The following is an 18,474-nucleotide window of genomic DNA, read 5'->3' as shown; positions in this document are numbered from 1 at the left end:
CCCCTCCTACCCCACCCCGCAAGAGGTGTCCCCCCTCTTTTACATTTCAAACTCTCACGACGCACTAACCCTCGAGCCCACCGGATTTTTCTTAAATTTACACTAGGTATCAAATCTCGCAAATTGGCTCATTCATGGCTAAAACCTGTTTCTTTCAAGATGCTCTGATCCTAAAACGTAGGTTAACCTAGAATAGGATAGGATTTACATATTCATCCTCCATGACAAGAAAGCCGATAAGACAACTTAATCATATGGCAAACCACGGTCTTTCGTCCGGTTACCAGTCCATGTAAGATATGGGATTAGTTAGTGTTAGCCAGTTAATTGTTTTCGGAAGCATGGACTTGATGGTGGAGGAATCCGTAACCAAAGCGTATATTTAATACGGCCGTAAGCCCGTAACCGACCCGCGGTTACCTTGCGGTGACGAGCGTATTCCCAACGCTTAGCACGATGCGCCTGGCCGAGTGACCTTTTTCTCCATGCGATACGATCTGGAAATGCTCAATTATGTTGAAGCAAAGAACGAAAGTCAAAAGTAAGTAAAACCTTGCGAATTTGTCGGCTCTAGTAGTCGGATCTGGAATATGTTTTGACTCCGTGTGGCAGTGCAATTCTTTGATCAAGTTTTCTCTGCTTTCAGCTGTGTTTCTTTGGCGCAAAAAGGCTTTGGAAAACATATAACGTTACATCTATCTCACAGACTGGGAACATCGGAATTGAACATTTGAACATGGCTGACACTCTGGAATGGATATTTCAGGAGCTATTAGTACAAAATGTTGTCTTATTTTTGGTCGGTGCAATATTATTTGGTGCGTCATTGTTTGTACAGAAATTCGGTCTTGTTTATCAATTTTTTCACAAGGTAAGTAATCAGTAGTTTATTTTCTCACCATAAATGAAATACAGAATGTAAAAAGAATCAAAAAAAAGTTGATGTAAGGCAAATATCACTATCAGAGAGGTTACGGTAGGTATAGGATACAAGAGACTTCAGGCAGTCAGGACTTAGAGGTGAGATTTGGCCCAAAAATTCCAGCCCGATCCAGGCCCGTGGGTATGGTATTAAACCAGACTAATAAACTGGATTTGCAGGCCCGAGCCCGGAGCAAACCCGAAATTTTATTCAGGAGTTCATTGAATTGTCATTGCAAGAGTTTAGTACCTACGGTACCTACTGCAGTAGTCTATGTCAGTACCGGTACGGTATGTGTCGTGTTGATGAGGCAACAGAATTCTGGGTCCAGGGGTCAGCTCGGGCTTCAGATCTTAGCTCTAACGAGACTAACTCCCAATCTTTCCTCACTGCCTTTGTGCTAGTGGATCCATATTCCTGTATTCATATAATGGAATAATGCTGTAGCAGGAATAAAATATTACACTATGCAATTCAAGAGTCTCTGCCGAACACTGACTTGGTAACACTAATGTATTGCTGTATCGCTCCATCTGACTAAAATCATTCCTCTGACAAGCAGTTTACAACAATGACAAGAACAGAACAATCATGCATAGTACAATAGTATGGTATTTTATTCCTGCTGCAGAATTATTATATGAGAAGTATTTTCAAATTGAAATAGATAGCATTATGAAAATATGGAGCTAGCTATTGCTATCTATATTTCGGAAGAATACATCCATCACAATTACGGCTCCTTTTTCAGAATTAAAAATCTAAGCCAAGTTCAGTGGTAACTGGGTTTTTACTCGATTTTATACCACTTAGTTGATTTCTGTTTTGTATCTATTCTGATTTGCGTTTGTTTTTGACGCTTGAAATTTGTCTCTAATACTGAATAATGAAGAACCACTGCTCTACAGTTTTCGCATCTTTTTTCTCCCACAATCAGTATGAAAATTGTGTCTAAATATAAAAATCTCTAATTACAACCACGGTTAAATTGTTATTCATGTTCTTTGTTCATTTTGCCTTTCAAAGTATTTCAATATGTTTACAGGTGGAAAAGGAATCCAAGCGGCACGGTGGGGAACTTGTAGCCCAGGTTTTGAAAGATCATGGAACGCAATTCCTTTTTACACTCGTGGGAGGTCACATCTCACCCATTCTAGTAGCTGCGGAGAAATTGGGAATTAGAGTCGTCGATACGAGACATGAAGTAACAACCGTGTTTGCAGCAGATGCTGTTGCCAGATTATCAGGTTCTGATTAAATTATAAGATAAGATTAAATTTTGTGATTGCATGATTGTGATTGAATTTTTAATATACCGGTAGTTCAAATGGTTGCAATTCCAAACCTTTTGCGTTGCAAGGAATATACCAGAGTAAAATTTATTATGCTCTTACACCTAGCTTTTGTGATGCGAACAATGTGATTGACAAAGCTGTCACTTGCTGAGCGGCGAGCAATTTAGGGAAAGTTAATGAAGAAAGACGCTAATGAATAAGTAAAAATGGTAGTTTTCTTCAGAAATTTATGCGTCTCGATTTATCATTTTTCCAAGGACCCCTTATAACGTCACAAGATTAATATCAAAAAGAAACTATTTTTTCGTGCCTACATTTCTGCAACTACTAGAAAGTTTATGTTGAATAAAGGTGCAGCTCACAGTTTCGCTCAGTTATTTGTATCTATCCCTCCTGTATCCAACCCCCCCCCCCCCCGGTCTAGAATTCTGCTTTTGTGAATAACTTCGAAAAATACCACTCCATTGCTACACTAAGTGGATTCATGGCTGTCGCCATCGTCTTTGCTATTTTTTAACTTTTAGCTAAAATTGCAAATGTAATTTAATTATGTTGTTATGTATTATCTTTTTCTTCAATTTATCAAGGCCGCATTGGTGTAGCTGCAGTAACTGCTGGACCGGGCCTCACTAACACTGTGACCGCTGTCAAGAATGCACAAATGGCTGAATCTCCGATTCTCCTTATTGGAGGTGCAGCACCTACATTGCTCAAAGGTAACTAGACTTATGATATTTCTCAATGTACAGGGTATCCATAATGAAGTCAGTAGACTACTCATTATATCTTTAATTCCCTTTTATAAAATTTTAAGATTTATGAACACAAATAATTTGCACATTCATTAATGGATTTTGTACTTATAATGAGGGGATGTATATTATGACTTGATTTAGAAAATGTTCGATTCAATTAAAAAAAATCTTCTTAGTTTCAATAATTTTGAATAATTTTGTTTTTAAACAGGCCGAGGAGCTCTTCAAGATATTGATCAAATGAGTTTGTTCAAACCACTTTGCAAGTTTTGTGCTCGAGTCACACGGATCCGAGATATCGTACCAACTGTGAGGCAGGCGATAGCTTGTGCTCAGTCTGGAACTCCTGGTATGTGTATATTGTTAATAATTAATTAATAAAGTAAAGTATTTTCATGAGAAATTAATAAGCAATGCCATCATCTATAGTAATTAATTGCATAGGTAACTGAATATGTGTCGGTGGTTCACCATATGATTGATTCATGCTACTATAGTGCAAGTTGTACTTATCTGACATTTACGGATTGAAAATCTTGCAACTGAGTTGATTATGACTTTGAATTCACTGCTTTAGCAATAATATTTAAATTTTGATATTTGATTCTGCTTCTTACAACTGCTCTTCGATTCTGGCTCTCACATTTTTCTTTCACACACAGCAAATAACTGGCGTTAGAAATACACTTGGCCATCACACTTATGATTACCCAGCGTAGGTTGCTCCACTTTTCACTGCCGCAGGGTGGTTACCATTGGTCGGTTTTTGCTTCCTCCACCATGAAGTACATGCATCTGAAATAAATAATCCTATTCCTGAATTAGACTGGTAAACGGGCGAGAGATCTGGGCATGCCGTATTATTAAGCCGAGTCTGAGCAGCTTTCTCCCCTGGGATACTGGTCATAGCATTACAAAAACATTTTTTTTTGCAGGCCCAGTTTTCATCGAGTTTCCTATTGATGTTTTGTATCCGTATGATTTGGTGAAGCGTGAACTGGCCTCCAGTGGGGGATCAGGTAAATTGAGTCATGTATTTAGTATTATTATTAAATCTCAAAATCGTCGTATGTTTTCATCAAGTCGGCATGTCATTTAGGCCGTAAACGCCTTCTCGTTGGTATTTATTCTCTCTAAATCACAAATTTGTGCCACGGGAACAATTATAATTATTTTATTTTTGTACTCGCACGGAATTGTGAAAACTGAAAAAGCGTGCAATTGCCTTCTGCTAAAATCGCCGATTGTTTTCATCAGTGTGTTATTTAGGCCGTAAACTCCTTTACGTCGGTATTTATTCTCTCTAAATCACAAATTTGTGCCACGATAAACATGATGATTATTTTATTTTTGTACTTTGCAAGGAATTGTGAATTCGGTGAGAGTTATTATACGTTCATCGGCGGCGAGGTTCTAAAGACAAATGAAGGAGTAAACCCGCGATCTAAATTGGACTGAAAATCGACAATATAAAATACTGAAAACAAAACTGTAAACAATAGGCTATAAGATTTGTTGAGTCTCGCGACAGTCTAAAAACGCTTTTCTAGTCTAAAAACGCTTTTGAAAATTGTAAAATTTAGTAGGCCCACGGCACACATTATGTTTCCTCGCTGTTTAGGAACATACCGCCATTAAAATCGAAACACGATTAATTGTGGGTGGATTACTTTAAAATTGTCGTCGAAAATTTTAGTGTTATCATTAAACAAGGTTGGAAACGCGATTTTTTCCCTGTTAGTGATGATATATAAGATAATTATTCTGAAGTATATCCATCAATTTTTATTCTACTGAAATAAATTTTACTCCATGAGAATTTACAGCAGATTTACGGATTTTTCGAAAGCTTTTATCTTTAAAAATAATCGGAGTGGCAGCATTGCAATTGAACGGAGTCAATGTTACAAGCACATCTCAAATTTGTCGAATTCGCAAAATAGAAAAAATACGGATCAAATCAATATATAATAGGGCAGTTTACCACACATTTTTATGCGGAATTCCGGGGTGTTCTAGAGTGGCTCTTGTTTTGTCGGCGCAACCGCAGGTTAAATTGAAGACAATTAAATTAATAAAGCAGGACATTTTAAATATGCCCTCATCGGTCATGGATTGGTTACCTTGCGCAAGAGAAAAATCATTTTTCGTTAGAAAAGTCGGCTCTTTTAACAAGTGACGTAATCGCGGCGACTGTTCGGCGTGGATTTCGAGGCGGTGAATTTGTATTTTTGATTTACTGGTATACTTTATATCTATTTTCATTGTCTGGTGTAAAATTGTACTAAACATGATTTTATATCAGAAATTGAGATTTTACTAACGGCGATAACGAGGTCACAAGATTGCAAAAATACGTATCAAAATTAAATATATCATATATCATTAATAATGTCATTGTTTTATGTCCACGGCAGTAATGTTTTTATTTTGACGTAGAAAGTCGAGACCGCGAGTTGCGTTGGGGACAATAAAGTTAATATATACCAAGGACATTTTAGAATCTCGTAGTTGTCATGAATTGAATATTTTACGCGACAGAAGCTGAAAAGGCGGCTCTATTAACGAGCGCTTGATTGCGGTGACTGTTACAGATGGCATTAGTAATTTCCGATTTTGAAACCCCCCCCCCCTTTTAAAAATCCTGGCTGCGCGCCTGTTTACAGTGGCTCACAAACGGTGAGACGAGCTTCACAAGGGACATAGATAATTCAAATTAAAAGTATTTGTTAGATTCGATTTTTCCTGCCTCATTTTGTATATTTAAATTTTCTTTATTTTGGTTCCATCCACGTACTCTCAATGTGTGTTTAAAATAAAACATACTTTCGCCTTACTATCTGTTATTTGTAGCTGATTGTTAGCTCGTTGTTTTTGAGGTGGGAAGAACCACTGGTTTAGATTATTCGGTTATTCACTCATCCACATTATTATTACAGCAACAGGACCAAAATCCCTCCAGCAAAGAATAGTGCAATGGTATCTCAATAATCACCTCTGCAATTTATTCGCTGGAGCATTCGAACCTCGGGATACCAGTCCTATTCCGATTCATTTTCCAAGAGCATCACAGGATCAGGTAATGCCGTGTCTTCATGGTGGTGTGTAATAAATCAGGCAGGAAATGCTGAATAGCTTGTTTGGAGTGAAGACAAAGGAAAAAGTGCCTGTCATTAGGGATGATAATGTCTGTATACATTACTCAAAATTCTATATCCATATAGTGTTCAGTAGAGCATCTTTCATTCATCTTTCAAGGACGTGAACAATCCCAAATGTGAAAGTTATGCAGCTTGATCTACTGATTATATTCCATTCCTTTCCAAATAGGTTCATATCAATTCCATGTCAAAATTCATAAGATTATTTGATTTCAAGATTGATTTTAAATATTATACATCAACTCACATAAAGTAATGATTCGGGAATAGTCGGAGAGCAACGCTGAGAAACATTTGTTTGTTTTTTTCAGATCCAAAGTTGCATAGAGCTTGTGAGCAGAGCAAAGAAACCAGTGTTTGTTCTTGGAAGTCAAGCTACATTACCTCCTGTGGCAGCTGATGACCTGAGAAGTGCTTTGGAGCAAATGGGAATTCCTTGCTTCCTGGGTGAGTACAACGAGAGCTGTACTTTCTGGGTGAAACTTTATGCGTGAATAACTTATTTGAAACAAAGTGCTTGTAGGTAAATTCAGTTTGAGGATGTTTTTTCTGGTTCAGGATAAGTTATTTAACAAACTTTTTTAACAAGTGTTGAAGTAAAGTTGAAAAGTCAGATTCTTAAAAAAAATTGATGATCATTGCTTAAGATATTTTCAAATCATACCGACCTATACAGTTTTAGGTGTGTTGTCCAAAAGGTTCCAACTGATCCTCCAGCCATACAAATAACCCAACATCAACCCTAGAATCCAACCCCAGCTCTATGATAACAAAGACTTTGTCAGTTGTAACTTTGATTGAATACTTTTGTGAGTATTTATATAATGATATATGTTGATAGGTATATGTCTGTCTGTCTGTTTGTCTGTCTGCTAGATGCACGCATCTCACGAAGGCGTGGTTGAATCTGCTCCAAATTTTGCATGTGCATTCATCATATCTCGAACCAGAAGCCTATTGTTTTGGATGAATTATGTTGTATAATTAGCGAGTTATTAATTACTTAGTGATGGGACACGCAGTGTCACTATATAGTCATGAATCGAAACAGCAGTTTCGATCGATAAGGGTTCGGTCTCCGACCGATATTCTCATTTTCATATTGCAAGAAAATGTGAGTATTTCGAATTTTTTTTTAAGTCGCGTAGTAATTATATGGATTATGGAATATAACTAATTCCAAATACATACAAATATTTTTGATTTGTGTACCCATGCACTACAACAAAACCCTTATTTTATCTTTCATTAGGTGGAATGTGCAGAGGATTGCTTGGAAGAAACTCACCGATACATATTCGCCAGAACAGAAGGGCAGCTTTGAAGGTTGGTCGGTCTATTTTCTACTTCATTCTTTATGCCATGTTTTAGGGTTTTTCACTGCGGACAATGCTAAATAAAAACAGCCGCAGATGCGGGCACTAGGCAGCGATATTTTTGATATAGAGGAATCTTTCAGGTTTGCCAGGGATGGCCAATACCGAATAATTAACTATTTCGAATACATTCGAAATTATTTTTTTCGAATATGAAATTTCGAATACTTCGAAAATAAATTCAAGCTTATCTTATTGTATGGCGGAATCAGCATACAATGAACAATGGAATAACTGTTACCTACAAGCTGGCTACCAGAAAATTTATATACGCCGATTGTCGTGATATTTTATGATTGCCCGATTGTCGGGCAGTTTACCACACATTTTATGTCCACTAATTGCCGTGGTATTTTAGAGTTGTAATATATTTTGTTTTTCGTAAGTACGGAAATAGGTATTAAAAGTTTAATCATAATTGGGCAGTTTACCACACCATATACGTCCGCAGATTGCCGCGGTAATACTTTTATTTTTTCGTTAGTCGACTCATCCACGAGTTACGTTAATTAAACAAAATTAAATTAATATGGCAAGGCATTTTAAATACTGTTACTGTTCATGAATTTGAATATTTTGTCGCAACGGAAAATCATCATAGTCAAAAGTAGATACTTTTGACTATCATTATCAAAATTATTTGCCAAAAGCAGGAAAGAGTCTAAATGTTTTTTTTCTTCTAATAAATCAACTCGTTTTTTCGGACTTGAAACAATTTATTGGGTGCCGTAATTTGTAACAAAGCGCTCCACTTTATTTAACTTATATAATATCTGACTAATTCTATTAATGTGAGACTCGTGGCTCAATACAAATGAATGCGTAAATTAGAAGTCTTGCATGGGGAAAACGATAGTGCCAATCTCGCATCCGCGCAAATGTGTCACAACAATATGATACGCCCGCTCGCACAAGATAACAAACAAAGTGCCGATACTATTTCACCGTCATTGCATTACGCGACAAAGCGCGAAAAATCGTTTGAAGATTTATCTTTAAAGCGAAACACCTGGCTATTATTCGGAATTATTCGAAAATCAGCCGAAAAGGTATTCGAATACTTTGATATTCGAATGTTTTCGAATATTCGATTCGTTTTGGACATCCCTGGGTTTAGCATTGTCTAAGAATTTTATTATACCCCGATGTGGTAGAAGACATAGATTTGAATAATTGAGCCTGATACTAATATGTCATATGTTCGAATACATTTATTCAACAAATATGTAGACCTCAGTCTTTTACACTAAACAAAGCACTGTATACTGTGGAGTGTCTAGAGGGGCCAAAGGGACAGCACTTTATATGGGGTTAGTTTGTTGCTTAGCTTGATGATTTAGTTTATAATATAACGAATGTTTTACTCTTACTTGCCTTTATTTATTTTCATGTATAATAACATCTACTATTTGTTTATCCCCAAATTATTTTTAAAATTTGTGTAAAGGGCATCATTATCAGAAACTCGCCTCGGGCAGCAGGAAAGTTTGACACGCCAGTACACCACTGTCTTTACACTGTTTTTTTTTTGTTCACTTTCGTGTATGAAGTTACCATATTTTAAAAAGACTGGAATATTCTATGTTCATTATTGCCTACATTCTGCATATAGCACCCTGGTGTGGTGGCGGTCATGGGATTTGAACAATTGAACTTGATACAAATGTTTCGAACACATCCATGTTAACAAATATGTCTGTAACTCTTAGCATGGCTGTGGTGACTATTCTATCAGTAATGTTTCTAATAATGCTCATATAAAAAAAATTGAATAATTTGTGGTTATCTGATGCACAGTAATGATTCTGAGTTAGTCAGATTGTTTCAGTCTGACTCTCCTCTATAATCATTGCAGCAATATTGTACAAGTCTTTGATTACATCATGTGATATATCTAGAAAACTTTTTAAATAAATCATAATTTATCTTAGAGTTATAGAAAAAAATCTTGATTGTCCACTGTCCAGCCATATAATTATCAACATTTAAAATTTCAAAACTGCCAATCCTTATCATGAGCACGGCTATCGGAGTTCCATTTTAGTTTGAACCACAAAGCAGAACAATGGGTACTCCCGTAGTATGTGTACCAGCAGGGGCGCAGCCAGGATTTTTCCAACGGGGGTTACGTTGGAACCTCACACCAAAAGTGCTATTCACAACGACGTAATAATGCGTTTAATAAACTAAAACACCGAATAATAAGTATTGTCATTTTAAACATTAATTTGGATGTTGACCACCGAAACAATCGCTGTGACAATAAATTTTTTTTTCTCGGATTTTACTACAGACTGAAAACTCTGTAACAATGCGGCGTTTTTTATTTCACAATTTTGTCATAATCGAAGGCTGCAGTAAATTTTCTGTCACCGCGATTGTTTCGGCGGCCTACATTCCAATTAATGTTGTTAAGTTATATTAAAGCACTTTTTTAATCAAATATTAATTCTCACCCAACGGTGGATATCGTAGTTTGGTTTTTTTTTTTTTTATTCTGGACAGAATTGCGGGTTCACATCGGCGAAGATGTTAGAGACAACTATTAAGGAGTGCATTCACAACACAAATCATTTTTATCTTCTGTGTAGGATTTGTATCACAGTTTGTAAATTACGGTCCTAATTTTAAGCAACAATATTATCATTACTGACCCCGGGATGCGATATTTGTGAACTGTTGACATTTTTATGCTTTTAATTTTAGATTGTGTTTGTGGTACTTTCGTATTGAATAATATTTAATAGCTCTGCAAATTGGTAATCTCTTGAATACCCAGTGTTGAGTATTCACGTAACTCAGCTTTGGGTTAAATCACTGATACTAAACACATGGTTAAATCGGCAATAATGGCATTTCTAGGGGGTCAAAATAATATATATTTTTTCCCAATTTCTCAAGAAATTCCCATAAAATACATTATTTACCTGTCTTGCTTATCTGGTTCGACATTTCTAAATTCACAAAAACGGTGTTGACACGCTTCATGCGCAAAATTAGGAATTGAAAAATATGACCCAAAGAGGCAAGAAAATTTTTTTTTTCACATTTATCGTTTCTACCGGTTAGCAATAGCCGTCGGTAATTTCTTACCCTTAACTCGTTGTAAATTAATGTTAATAAATTCTATTTTGCTTTTCAATGCGCCGTGCTTTGTATTAAGATAAAAGTGAAGTCAGGAAGAGGAGGTCCTCAAATTAGCTTATGACCATTCTCTTCTTTTGAGCGCCCATAACAGCGATTAAATCATTTCATTTCTGTTTCTTGGAGAGAAGAGAAAATATGTCTTCCGGAATTGCAATCAACAATTACAAATACTTATTTATCCTTATCAGCGCTAACTAAAAAAGATAACATATCTTGAAGACAGAAAAAGTCTGTAGGTGTTAATTGCGTTACAGTGAATAATAGAATAATATTGCTTGGACCGCTAAACCATGATGCACAATTGTAAAACTAAGCCCTTGCTTTTTTGTAGATGAAATTCAAATCAAAAATTTTTTTTCAAACTGGGGGGTTACGGCCCCTGTAACCCCCCCGCTGGCTGCGCCTCCGGGTACCAGGTTAGGTTTAGGCCAGGGTGGTCCAAGGATGTCGCCTTCGCGGGCCACAAATTTATTTTTTTATTGTTCGCGGGCCACGAAATGTAGTATCAGAAATAGGCAAACTGGGCAATACGACTAATCAATATTTGTCATTTATCAAAATTAAACATCCAAAATACGCCTGAAAAATCACTGAAACATACAAAAGTTTTTCAATATCTACATTTAGTGTAAGATCTCAAATTCTTCACAACGGAGAAAGTGCTCCTGCAAATGTAAGTGCTCTCGAACATCGATCGGGTTCTCAATGCAAAATTCCTCAAAATTTTAAAATGCTTATTGGCTCACATGATAGCAAAATGCCGTTTAAGATTATATTTGCCATTACTGCAAATTGATTGATTATCAAATTTTACTAAATGTAAGGTACAAAAGCTCAATCACTAATTTTACTGACAGAATAGAAGCATACTTTCTAATACTGTTTAGGCTGGTTGCAGAAAATCACTCGAAGGAACTATATTCTCAGGTCATAACATTAATATTTTGTTGTTATAACTGTTGGAATATATTCCCAACCAAAAAGATAGAAAGCCAGTAAACAATTTGGAACACCCAAGCACACTATGCAACTTCGATAGTTGCTTCAGCAAGCCGTGACACTAGATTCTGTGATATTTTTATGACGAAACAACCCCAAATGCGATTTTTGATTACCCTTCAGCAAAGGCATATAATGACTGTGGCCTGCGGGCCTGGGTTTGAACCACCCTGGTTTAGGCCATCATTTTATTCTTATTTTCCTTATTTTAGTTCTATTATGAGTTCGGGGACTGTCTGTGTTAACCAAGTGAATATACTCCCTGCCCATAAGTTTCAGTCCATTTATACAACTTGATGTAAAGTAGGCGAACAAGATTAGTTACCTACATATTGGTACACATACTTCTGGAGCGCCGTTATGCTCTATATTTTTCCTCATCAAAATATATACATGGTGGCAATCATGCACCATTTGTGGAAGCAGATTCTTGCACATTTCAAATTACATAAAATGCCACACTTTTTTGTTTTTCTTGTACAATCATTGAAATTAACCATTCACTTTATAATCACAGGAGGCGGACCTTGTCATCTTAGCAGGAGCAGTTGCTGACTTCAGACTCGGGTACGGAAAAGTTTTGCCAAAGAGAGGAAAAATTATTGCTGTCAATAGAAATAAGGTGATGTTTAAACTGAGGGATTGAGAATTAGAAATATTTTATTTAAATACCATGGTCTTATGTCTTCATATCTCACATTAATTGAATACCTGATTCATTGATTTTCTCAATTATGAGTCAAAATCTCGAATTCTTCGAAGTCAGAGCTGAAATTTCAAACTTTTTATTACTTACTGAATAAATACTCTTCACAGTGATGATCAAAATCCCAACTTAACTAAAGAAAAACGTTACGTTGACTTGGCGTTTCTTTGCAGCTTATCAAAAAAGGTTTCATGCGCCAATGTTTTTTAAACCCAAATTTGATTTCATAGTTGGAGTCAAATTCCCATTACCATTGAGGAATGGAAGTCAGAATTTTTCTTAACTCTTAACAGTGTTTGAGTCGAAAGATTTTTCAATCAAGACTTATAGTCAAATGTAAATTTGAAATTCTTCAAGCTGTAAAAAAATTCAAGGCTATAATTCAACTTCATTTTTGTCTCCCAGGATCAATTATACAAGAACTCTGACATGTTCTGGCGTCCCACCCTTGCAATACAGGCAGATCCAGCTACTGTCATTCTGGCAATCGCAGAAGGGTTGAAGGAAGGATTCAAATGTCCAAAGGACTGGCCTGAAAAACTGAAGAAGGGTGAGATATACAGGAGGGTAGCAGAGTTCTAATCAAATTCAATCTAGATAAGTTGTATATTTAATAATAATTATTTATTAATACTTATTATTAATAATTTAGAATATGATATAATTGTGATGTTTTGCACTAGATAATAAGTGGTATAATTTTGCTTTTATTATCATTCGTGTCCCCTTCCAATGACTCTCTTCTCTTGAAAAATGAATTATATTGCTTTTAATGCTTTTCTATCAGTTATTTTATAGAGCACACTCACAGTCAATTTACTGTCAAAAATAATATAGTCATCACGAATGTTAACCCAATAAAGGTTCCCCATGTGGTGGGTCCCCAAAAAGACAGGGTCCAGTTTGAGAAACTCTGGATTAACTTTAAACCCATTTATCAGGTGATGATGAGAAGGAAGCCACAAACTTGAAGAAAGCTGAAGATTCAACCGATGTTCATTTGAATCCACTGAAGGTGAGTGCATTAATCTAGCAATAGAATGAAAGTAGGGTTTGTTTTAATACCAGCGGTCCTAAACTTTTTCTTCATGCAATCCAATTGTATATGAGTTACACAATACTGTTAATCTATGCGGTGCACTTAGCAACTTTTGAGAACCGCTAGCCTATAGTATCCGTGAGGGTATCTTTTTATGAATTCGCTCCCAGCAAGGTCTGCAATAATGGGTTTCCAAGGAGTATTGGAGCGACCACCTACTCATGAGAGCTATAGGTTTAACATAGTGAATATCTTTTGTGGAATGGATTCATTCTGACCTGTTGGTTCACACTTTCCTTTGAATGAATCAATTTGATAGATTCGCCATATGCTTGGGACAAATAGGCTTTTCTTTCCCCAGGATATATATGAATATTCTGCCCTATTCTTCAGACAGAAAGTTCATCAGAAAGAGCCCATTCTAATAAACTTTTTTGACAACGATATTCACGAATCGCAAATCATGCAATATTTTTCTTTGACGTTATTTTGAGATAAATTAGTCATTCTGATGTGATGTATTTCCTGCGAACTTAATCATTACTGATTTCATGATAGCACAGCTGATTTTTAATTGATTGCTCAAAGAAATACTGAACATACCATATTATAATAGCTCTGTCTTAAATTGGAGTATTATCTTTGCTGTTTTGGCATACACTGTGCTTGTACTCTGTATAAGCAGTCATAAGTCACAGATATGTCATAAGCTAACGTTTTTAGAGTCTTTCTGAAGAGATGAGGGGATTTACGTCTATATTTTAGAAACCTGCTGCCTTAAAATCAAGAATCATATGCAAAATTTTCCAAAAAATCAAAACTAATTCATATTAAATATTTGGATGCTTGGACCAGTGATGTCCAAAACGAATCAGATATCCAGAACAATTCTTTATGGAATGAGCGAAAAAGCTTTCATTTTATTTCTGAAAACTATAACAGTAGACCCATCAGATCTATGAATATCTAAACTTTGCTGCATTTATGAGTTTCAAGTCCATTGATTATAATCGAGTCTATTCTATGTCTCTTTTCTATTTTATGACGTGATAGTAGTAGTGGTTCCCAACAGAGCAGTTGAAGGGGGGCCACCATGCCAGCCGCAAAACTGATTTACTTTTCCTTTTACTTTTTAACTCCTCGTTCTTCTTAGTCTAATTGCTTGATAAGGTTATTTTCACAGGGTGTTTTTACTATATTGATCATGAATAGTTTAAAACAATTGGATTTGGACCAATCTACCAATCAAAATACCGCTACAAAAACCACTCGGATGATAAACGGGGGCCGTGAGTGCTTGAAGCCTTCAGAAAGTGGGCCACGAGCCATAAAAGATGGAGCGAAAGCCTCAATAATGAAGCACCATATAAAACACCGAAGTATATGGGGTGTCCATGAAGTCGTAAAATTTTTAGAAATTGCAAAGGGAATTTATCGATGACCATATATTGTTTTGACCCTCACAGATGTGTTAAATGAAATAAAATTTAATTAAACAATTACTGATTAAAATAACAAATCTGGTTAGGATATATTGAGAACTGACTTCAAAACAGAATTGAAGTTGTAAAGGGACTTTCTGCCATTTATATTCCATATTCGAAAATTCTGATGGAAGTTGTTTTCATACTCTCATTTGTGTTGCAGGTTCTCCATGAATTAGAAGATATTCTACCTGAAGACAGCATTCTTGTTGCTGATGGGGGCGACTTTGTTGGATCTGCTGCTTATATTGTCAGACCTAGAGGTCCATTGAGGCAAGTTTTACTCATTTTAGTTATATTCCACCCGATATGACAAACAGCTTTTGTTGTTACTTGGGTACTCCTGTAGTGTGTGTACCAGGTTAGGTTTAGGCCAATATTTTATTCCGATATTCCTTATTTCAGTTCTATTACAAGTTCGGGGACTGTCTGTGTTAGCCAAGTGAGAATTCCCCCTGTCCATAGGCTTCCGTCCCTTTACACAACTTGATGTAAAGTAGACATACGAAATTAGTTACCTCCATATTGGTACACACACACCCTTCTGGAGCGCCTGTAATTGTACTCCTGGCAACTGTATTGTCTTCTCGAATGCTGAACATGACAAGTAGGGTGTGATGTAATTGCTATGGGTGACTGAACACAGCCGATCAGCTTTGAACATGGTTTTACTATTAGATCTCTGAGTAAAGTACTTAGGTATAGGGGTCAGTTCCTTTAGTGTGTATTTGTCTATTAATCATTAAGTAAAGTGAATTCCTCAAACTGAAAATTGCTCAAATGAGAAGTTTAAAAACAAATAACTAATCACATACCCGACATGGTCTGATAACCAGACAAGAGGCTGCTGTGGTTCACCATATGATTGAGCCTCTTTTCGGGATAAATGTATAAAATCCATAATATGCTAGAAACCTTAAGCAAGCTTCATCAGCCCTGATCAATTTGCTTGCCGCAACCAATGTTGGTTTAGCATGGATTTATTTTTTCGATTTTGGTAATCACGACCCTTTGATTACTCATTTTAGATGGTAAAATGGTTTTAGGTGGTGAATCAAGATTGCGGACACCGGAGCATAGTATTGTGTACCAGGTTAAGGTTAGGCTATAATTTCAGGTACAAATACTACGGGAGTCACTTGGCTAGTCCCAAACTCTTGATAGCACTAAAATAAGGGAAAATGGAATAAAATTATGGCCTAACCCTAACTAAGACCTGGTGTCCGCTAACTAGGTTCCCATATTTTCAGTGTACCATAAAATATATACTAACATTTGGTAACCATGAGCATTTATTTCACTCATTTTAGATGGTTAGATCCAGGTGCATTTGGTACACTTGGGGTGGGAGGAGGTTTTGCTCTCGGTGCAAAGCTTGTTCGTCCAGAATCAGAGGTTTGGATCATTTATGGAGATGGTTCGCTAGGATACAGTGTCGCTGAGTTTGATACTTTCACTAGACATAAGGTTTGTTAAGAATTTTTGGTATATTATAGACTCCACCACTAGGAGGAGTTGTTGAGCAAGATGGTTCAGGTTAAGCAGATTGGCATACAAACATGATTTACTGAAAAAATAGGCAGACAAGTCTTGCGGAATTCTATATGTTATAATATGCTTTTGATTAAAATCAAATAACTTATGTGACGTATATCGGGCACAGGATGCAGGGAATAATTAAAAGTTATTTCCTTGATTGATCCATATGTTGCGAAGAAAAGCTGGTTCTTTTTAATACCGACAAAATTTTGCGCAATGATCTATAGGTTGACTTCTTGTCAAATAATTTTGATTGTTTTTCCTTTCAGCTCCCTGTGATTGCCTTGGTTGGGAATGACGCTTGTTGGACTCAAATATCTCGGGATCAGGTTCCGATATTTGGAAGCAATGTTGCATGTGGACTGTTATTCACAGGTGGGGAAATTGGTTCTGATTCAATGAAGTTGAATGAGATGTGAGATACACAGCACGTTTACTACAAAACAAGAGTATTAAAATTCGACCCGGACTCAAATAAAGAAACAGAAAATGCAGAAACTCAAAACACTAATATCTTTGTATATTTTGTTGCATTGGGTGATGACCTTCCGAGTTGTTTGATTTATACCTGATTTTGGAAACACCACTAAAACTGACAAGTAGTACACTAAACCTTGGAAGCTACTCATTATCTGCAACCATTCTTATAAATATGCATGTGTAAAAGCCGAAATGTTAGTTATTGTAAACCTTACCATACTCAAAATGGAACCATAATAGAATATTGTGTTCTGTAACTTATAACTGTCTCTGCTCTAAATTGTTCCAGATGCAAGAGTTCGAAGGAAGCCATATCATACCAGTGGCTAAATATTATTCCAACGAGTTTCAAACATATTGATTAACTTTTGCAGGGTAATGCTAAACTGTATTTCATTACTACATATTTCTTTATTTCAGAGTATGAAAAGGTTGCTATTGGTTACGGAGGTCAAGGTTTACCACTAGGTCGTGGCGATGACATCAGAGCAACATTGACAAAAGCTCAGGAAATATGCAAAGAAGAAGAGAAACCTGTGCTCGTGAATGCATTGATTGGCAAAACTAATTTCCGAGAAGGTTCAATCTCTGTGTGAAAAGATATGGATGATTGGTTTTTAGAATAATTGAACCATGACTGATTTTAATCAAATATTTATCTCAACTATGCCGCTATATATTGAATATATTACTATTATTATCAGGGTACATGATCTCGGTATTGTAATCCCAATCAAAAAAAATTATGTCTGTGTGTTTCTAAACCTTCAAATCGGAAACCATGAAATATGGGACCTCATGATACAACAGACTGCTTGATTAAATTACAATTTAAACTGTGTAACTGAAATATGGGACTTTATAAAAAATTGAACCTGATAATCTACATCTACTCGTGTAATAACGTTCCAGTGAAATGATTTTTAAATTCTCTGTCCTATTATTTTTCAAATTTAGGGCTCGTTGAATGAAGCTTCAGTCTATCAACCATGTGAGTTTTGAATTCACGCTTCATGATTGTAAATATGTCCCAAATGGTTGGCACATTCCAGTCATTACTTATGCAATTATCCAATTTTACAGTGTTCCATTTGTATATGTGTTTTGTATGCAGCTACTTTAATAGCAATTTTATGTTGTTCAAATCCCAGTCAAAATGCTCCCTAAAAACGTCTCACCTGGAATTTTTTTAAACTACCCATTTTGCGCGCCCTTGTAGCAATTTTATGTTGTTCAAATCTTGGTCAAAATGCTCCAAAAACGTCTCGTCTAGAATTTTCTTAAGTACCGATTTTGTGAACCCTTGATGCATTCGCACACCACAGTATCAATTCTCAACATAAAGTGAATTTCTTCCGATTCAATTCACTTGTTGACCATGATCTGATACGCCAACTCTATTTTAATGTATAAACTATGGTATGCTAACTATGTTATTTTCTTTCGATAATGATCACTTGCTTGATGAATCATTTTTTTTGTGTTTTCAAGATTTATACCCAATTGTTAATTTGTCCAATAAATGTCAACAAGCTTTGTATTGATCATTACTGCATGAAGCACTCTCTTTT

The 18,474-nt window shown here is 36.0% G+C and overlaps 1 protein-coding gene across 1 annotated transcript; it reads left to right on the top strand.

The window, feature by feature from the left end:
* The first annotated feature begins 395 nt into the window (after window positions 1-395).
* Window positions 396-18,458, top strand: LOC120339788 (2-hydroxyacyl-CoA lyase 2-like). Its single transcript, XM_039407991.2, has 16 exons — window positions 396-541; window positions 647-871; window positions 1,968-2,169; window positions 2,805-2,933; window positions 3,184-3,321; window positions 3,908-3,991; window positions 5,912-6,051; window positions 6,445-6,580; window positions 7,386-7,459; window positions 12,173-12,277; window positions 12,767-12,911; window positions 13,303-13,376; window positions 15,048-15,157; window positions 16,195-16,351; window positions 16,693-16,798; window positions 17,324-18,458. The coding sequence occupies exons 2-16, from the start codon at window positions 737-739 to the stop codon at window positions 17,497-17,499; spliced, it is 1,911 nt and encodes a 636-aa protein (XP_039263925.2). The 5' UTR covers window positions 396-541; window positions 647-736; the 3' UTR covers window positions 17,500-18,458.
* Window positions 18,459-18,474: the final 16 nt, after the last annotated feature.

The sequence above is a fragment of the Styela clava genome, chromosome 9 (assembly GCF_964204865.1).
Source record: "Styela clava chromosome 9, kaStyClav1.hap1.2, whole genome shotgun sequence".
NCBI classification, from domain to species: domain Eukaryota; kingdom Metazoa; phylum Chordata; class Ascidiacea; order Stolidobranchia; family Styelidae; genus Styela; species Styela clava.
This window is presented reverse-complemented; position numbering and strand designations above follow the sequence as displayed.

What these genes read in the sequence shown, in the direction of transcription:
- LOC120339788 (XM_039407991.2), top strand. Translation starts at nt 737, where the DNA reads ATGGCTGACACTCTGGAATGGATATTTCAGGAGCTATTAGTACAAAAT. An exon ending in TTCATTTGAATCCACTGAAG is followed by an intron (nt 13,377 to 15,047) that starts GTGAGTGCATTA and finishes TTTGTGTTGCAG; the next exon opens with GTTCTCCATGAATTAGAAGA. An exon ending in AGACCTAGAGGTCCATTGAG is followed by an intron (nt 15,158 to 16,194) that starts GCAAGTTTTACT and finishes CACTCATTTTAG; the next exon opens with ATGGTTAGATCCAGGTGCAT.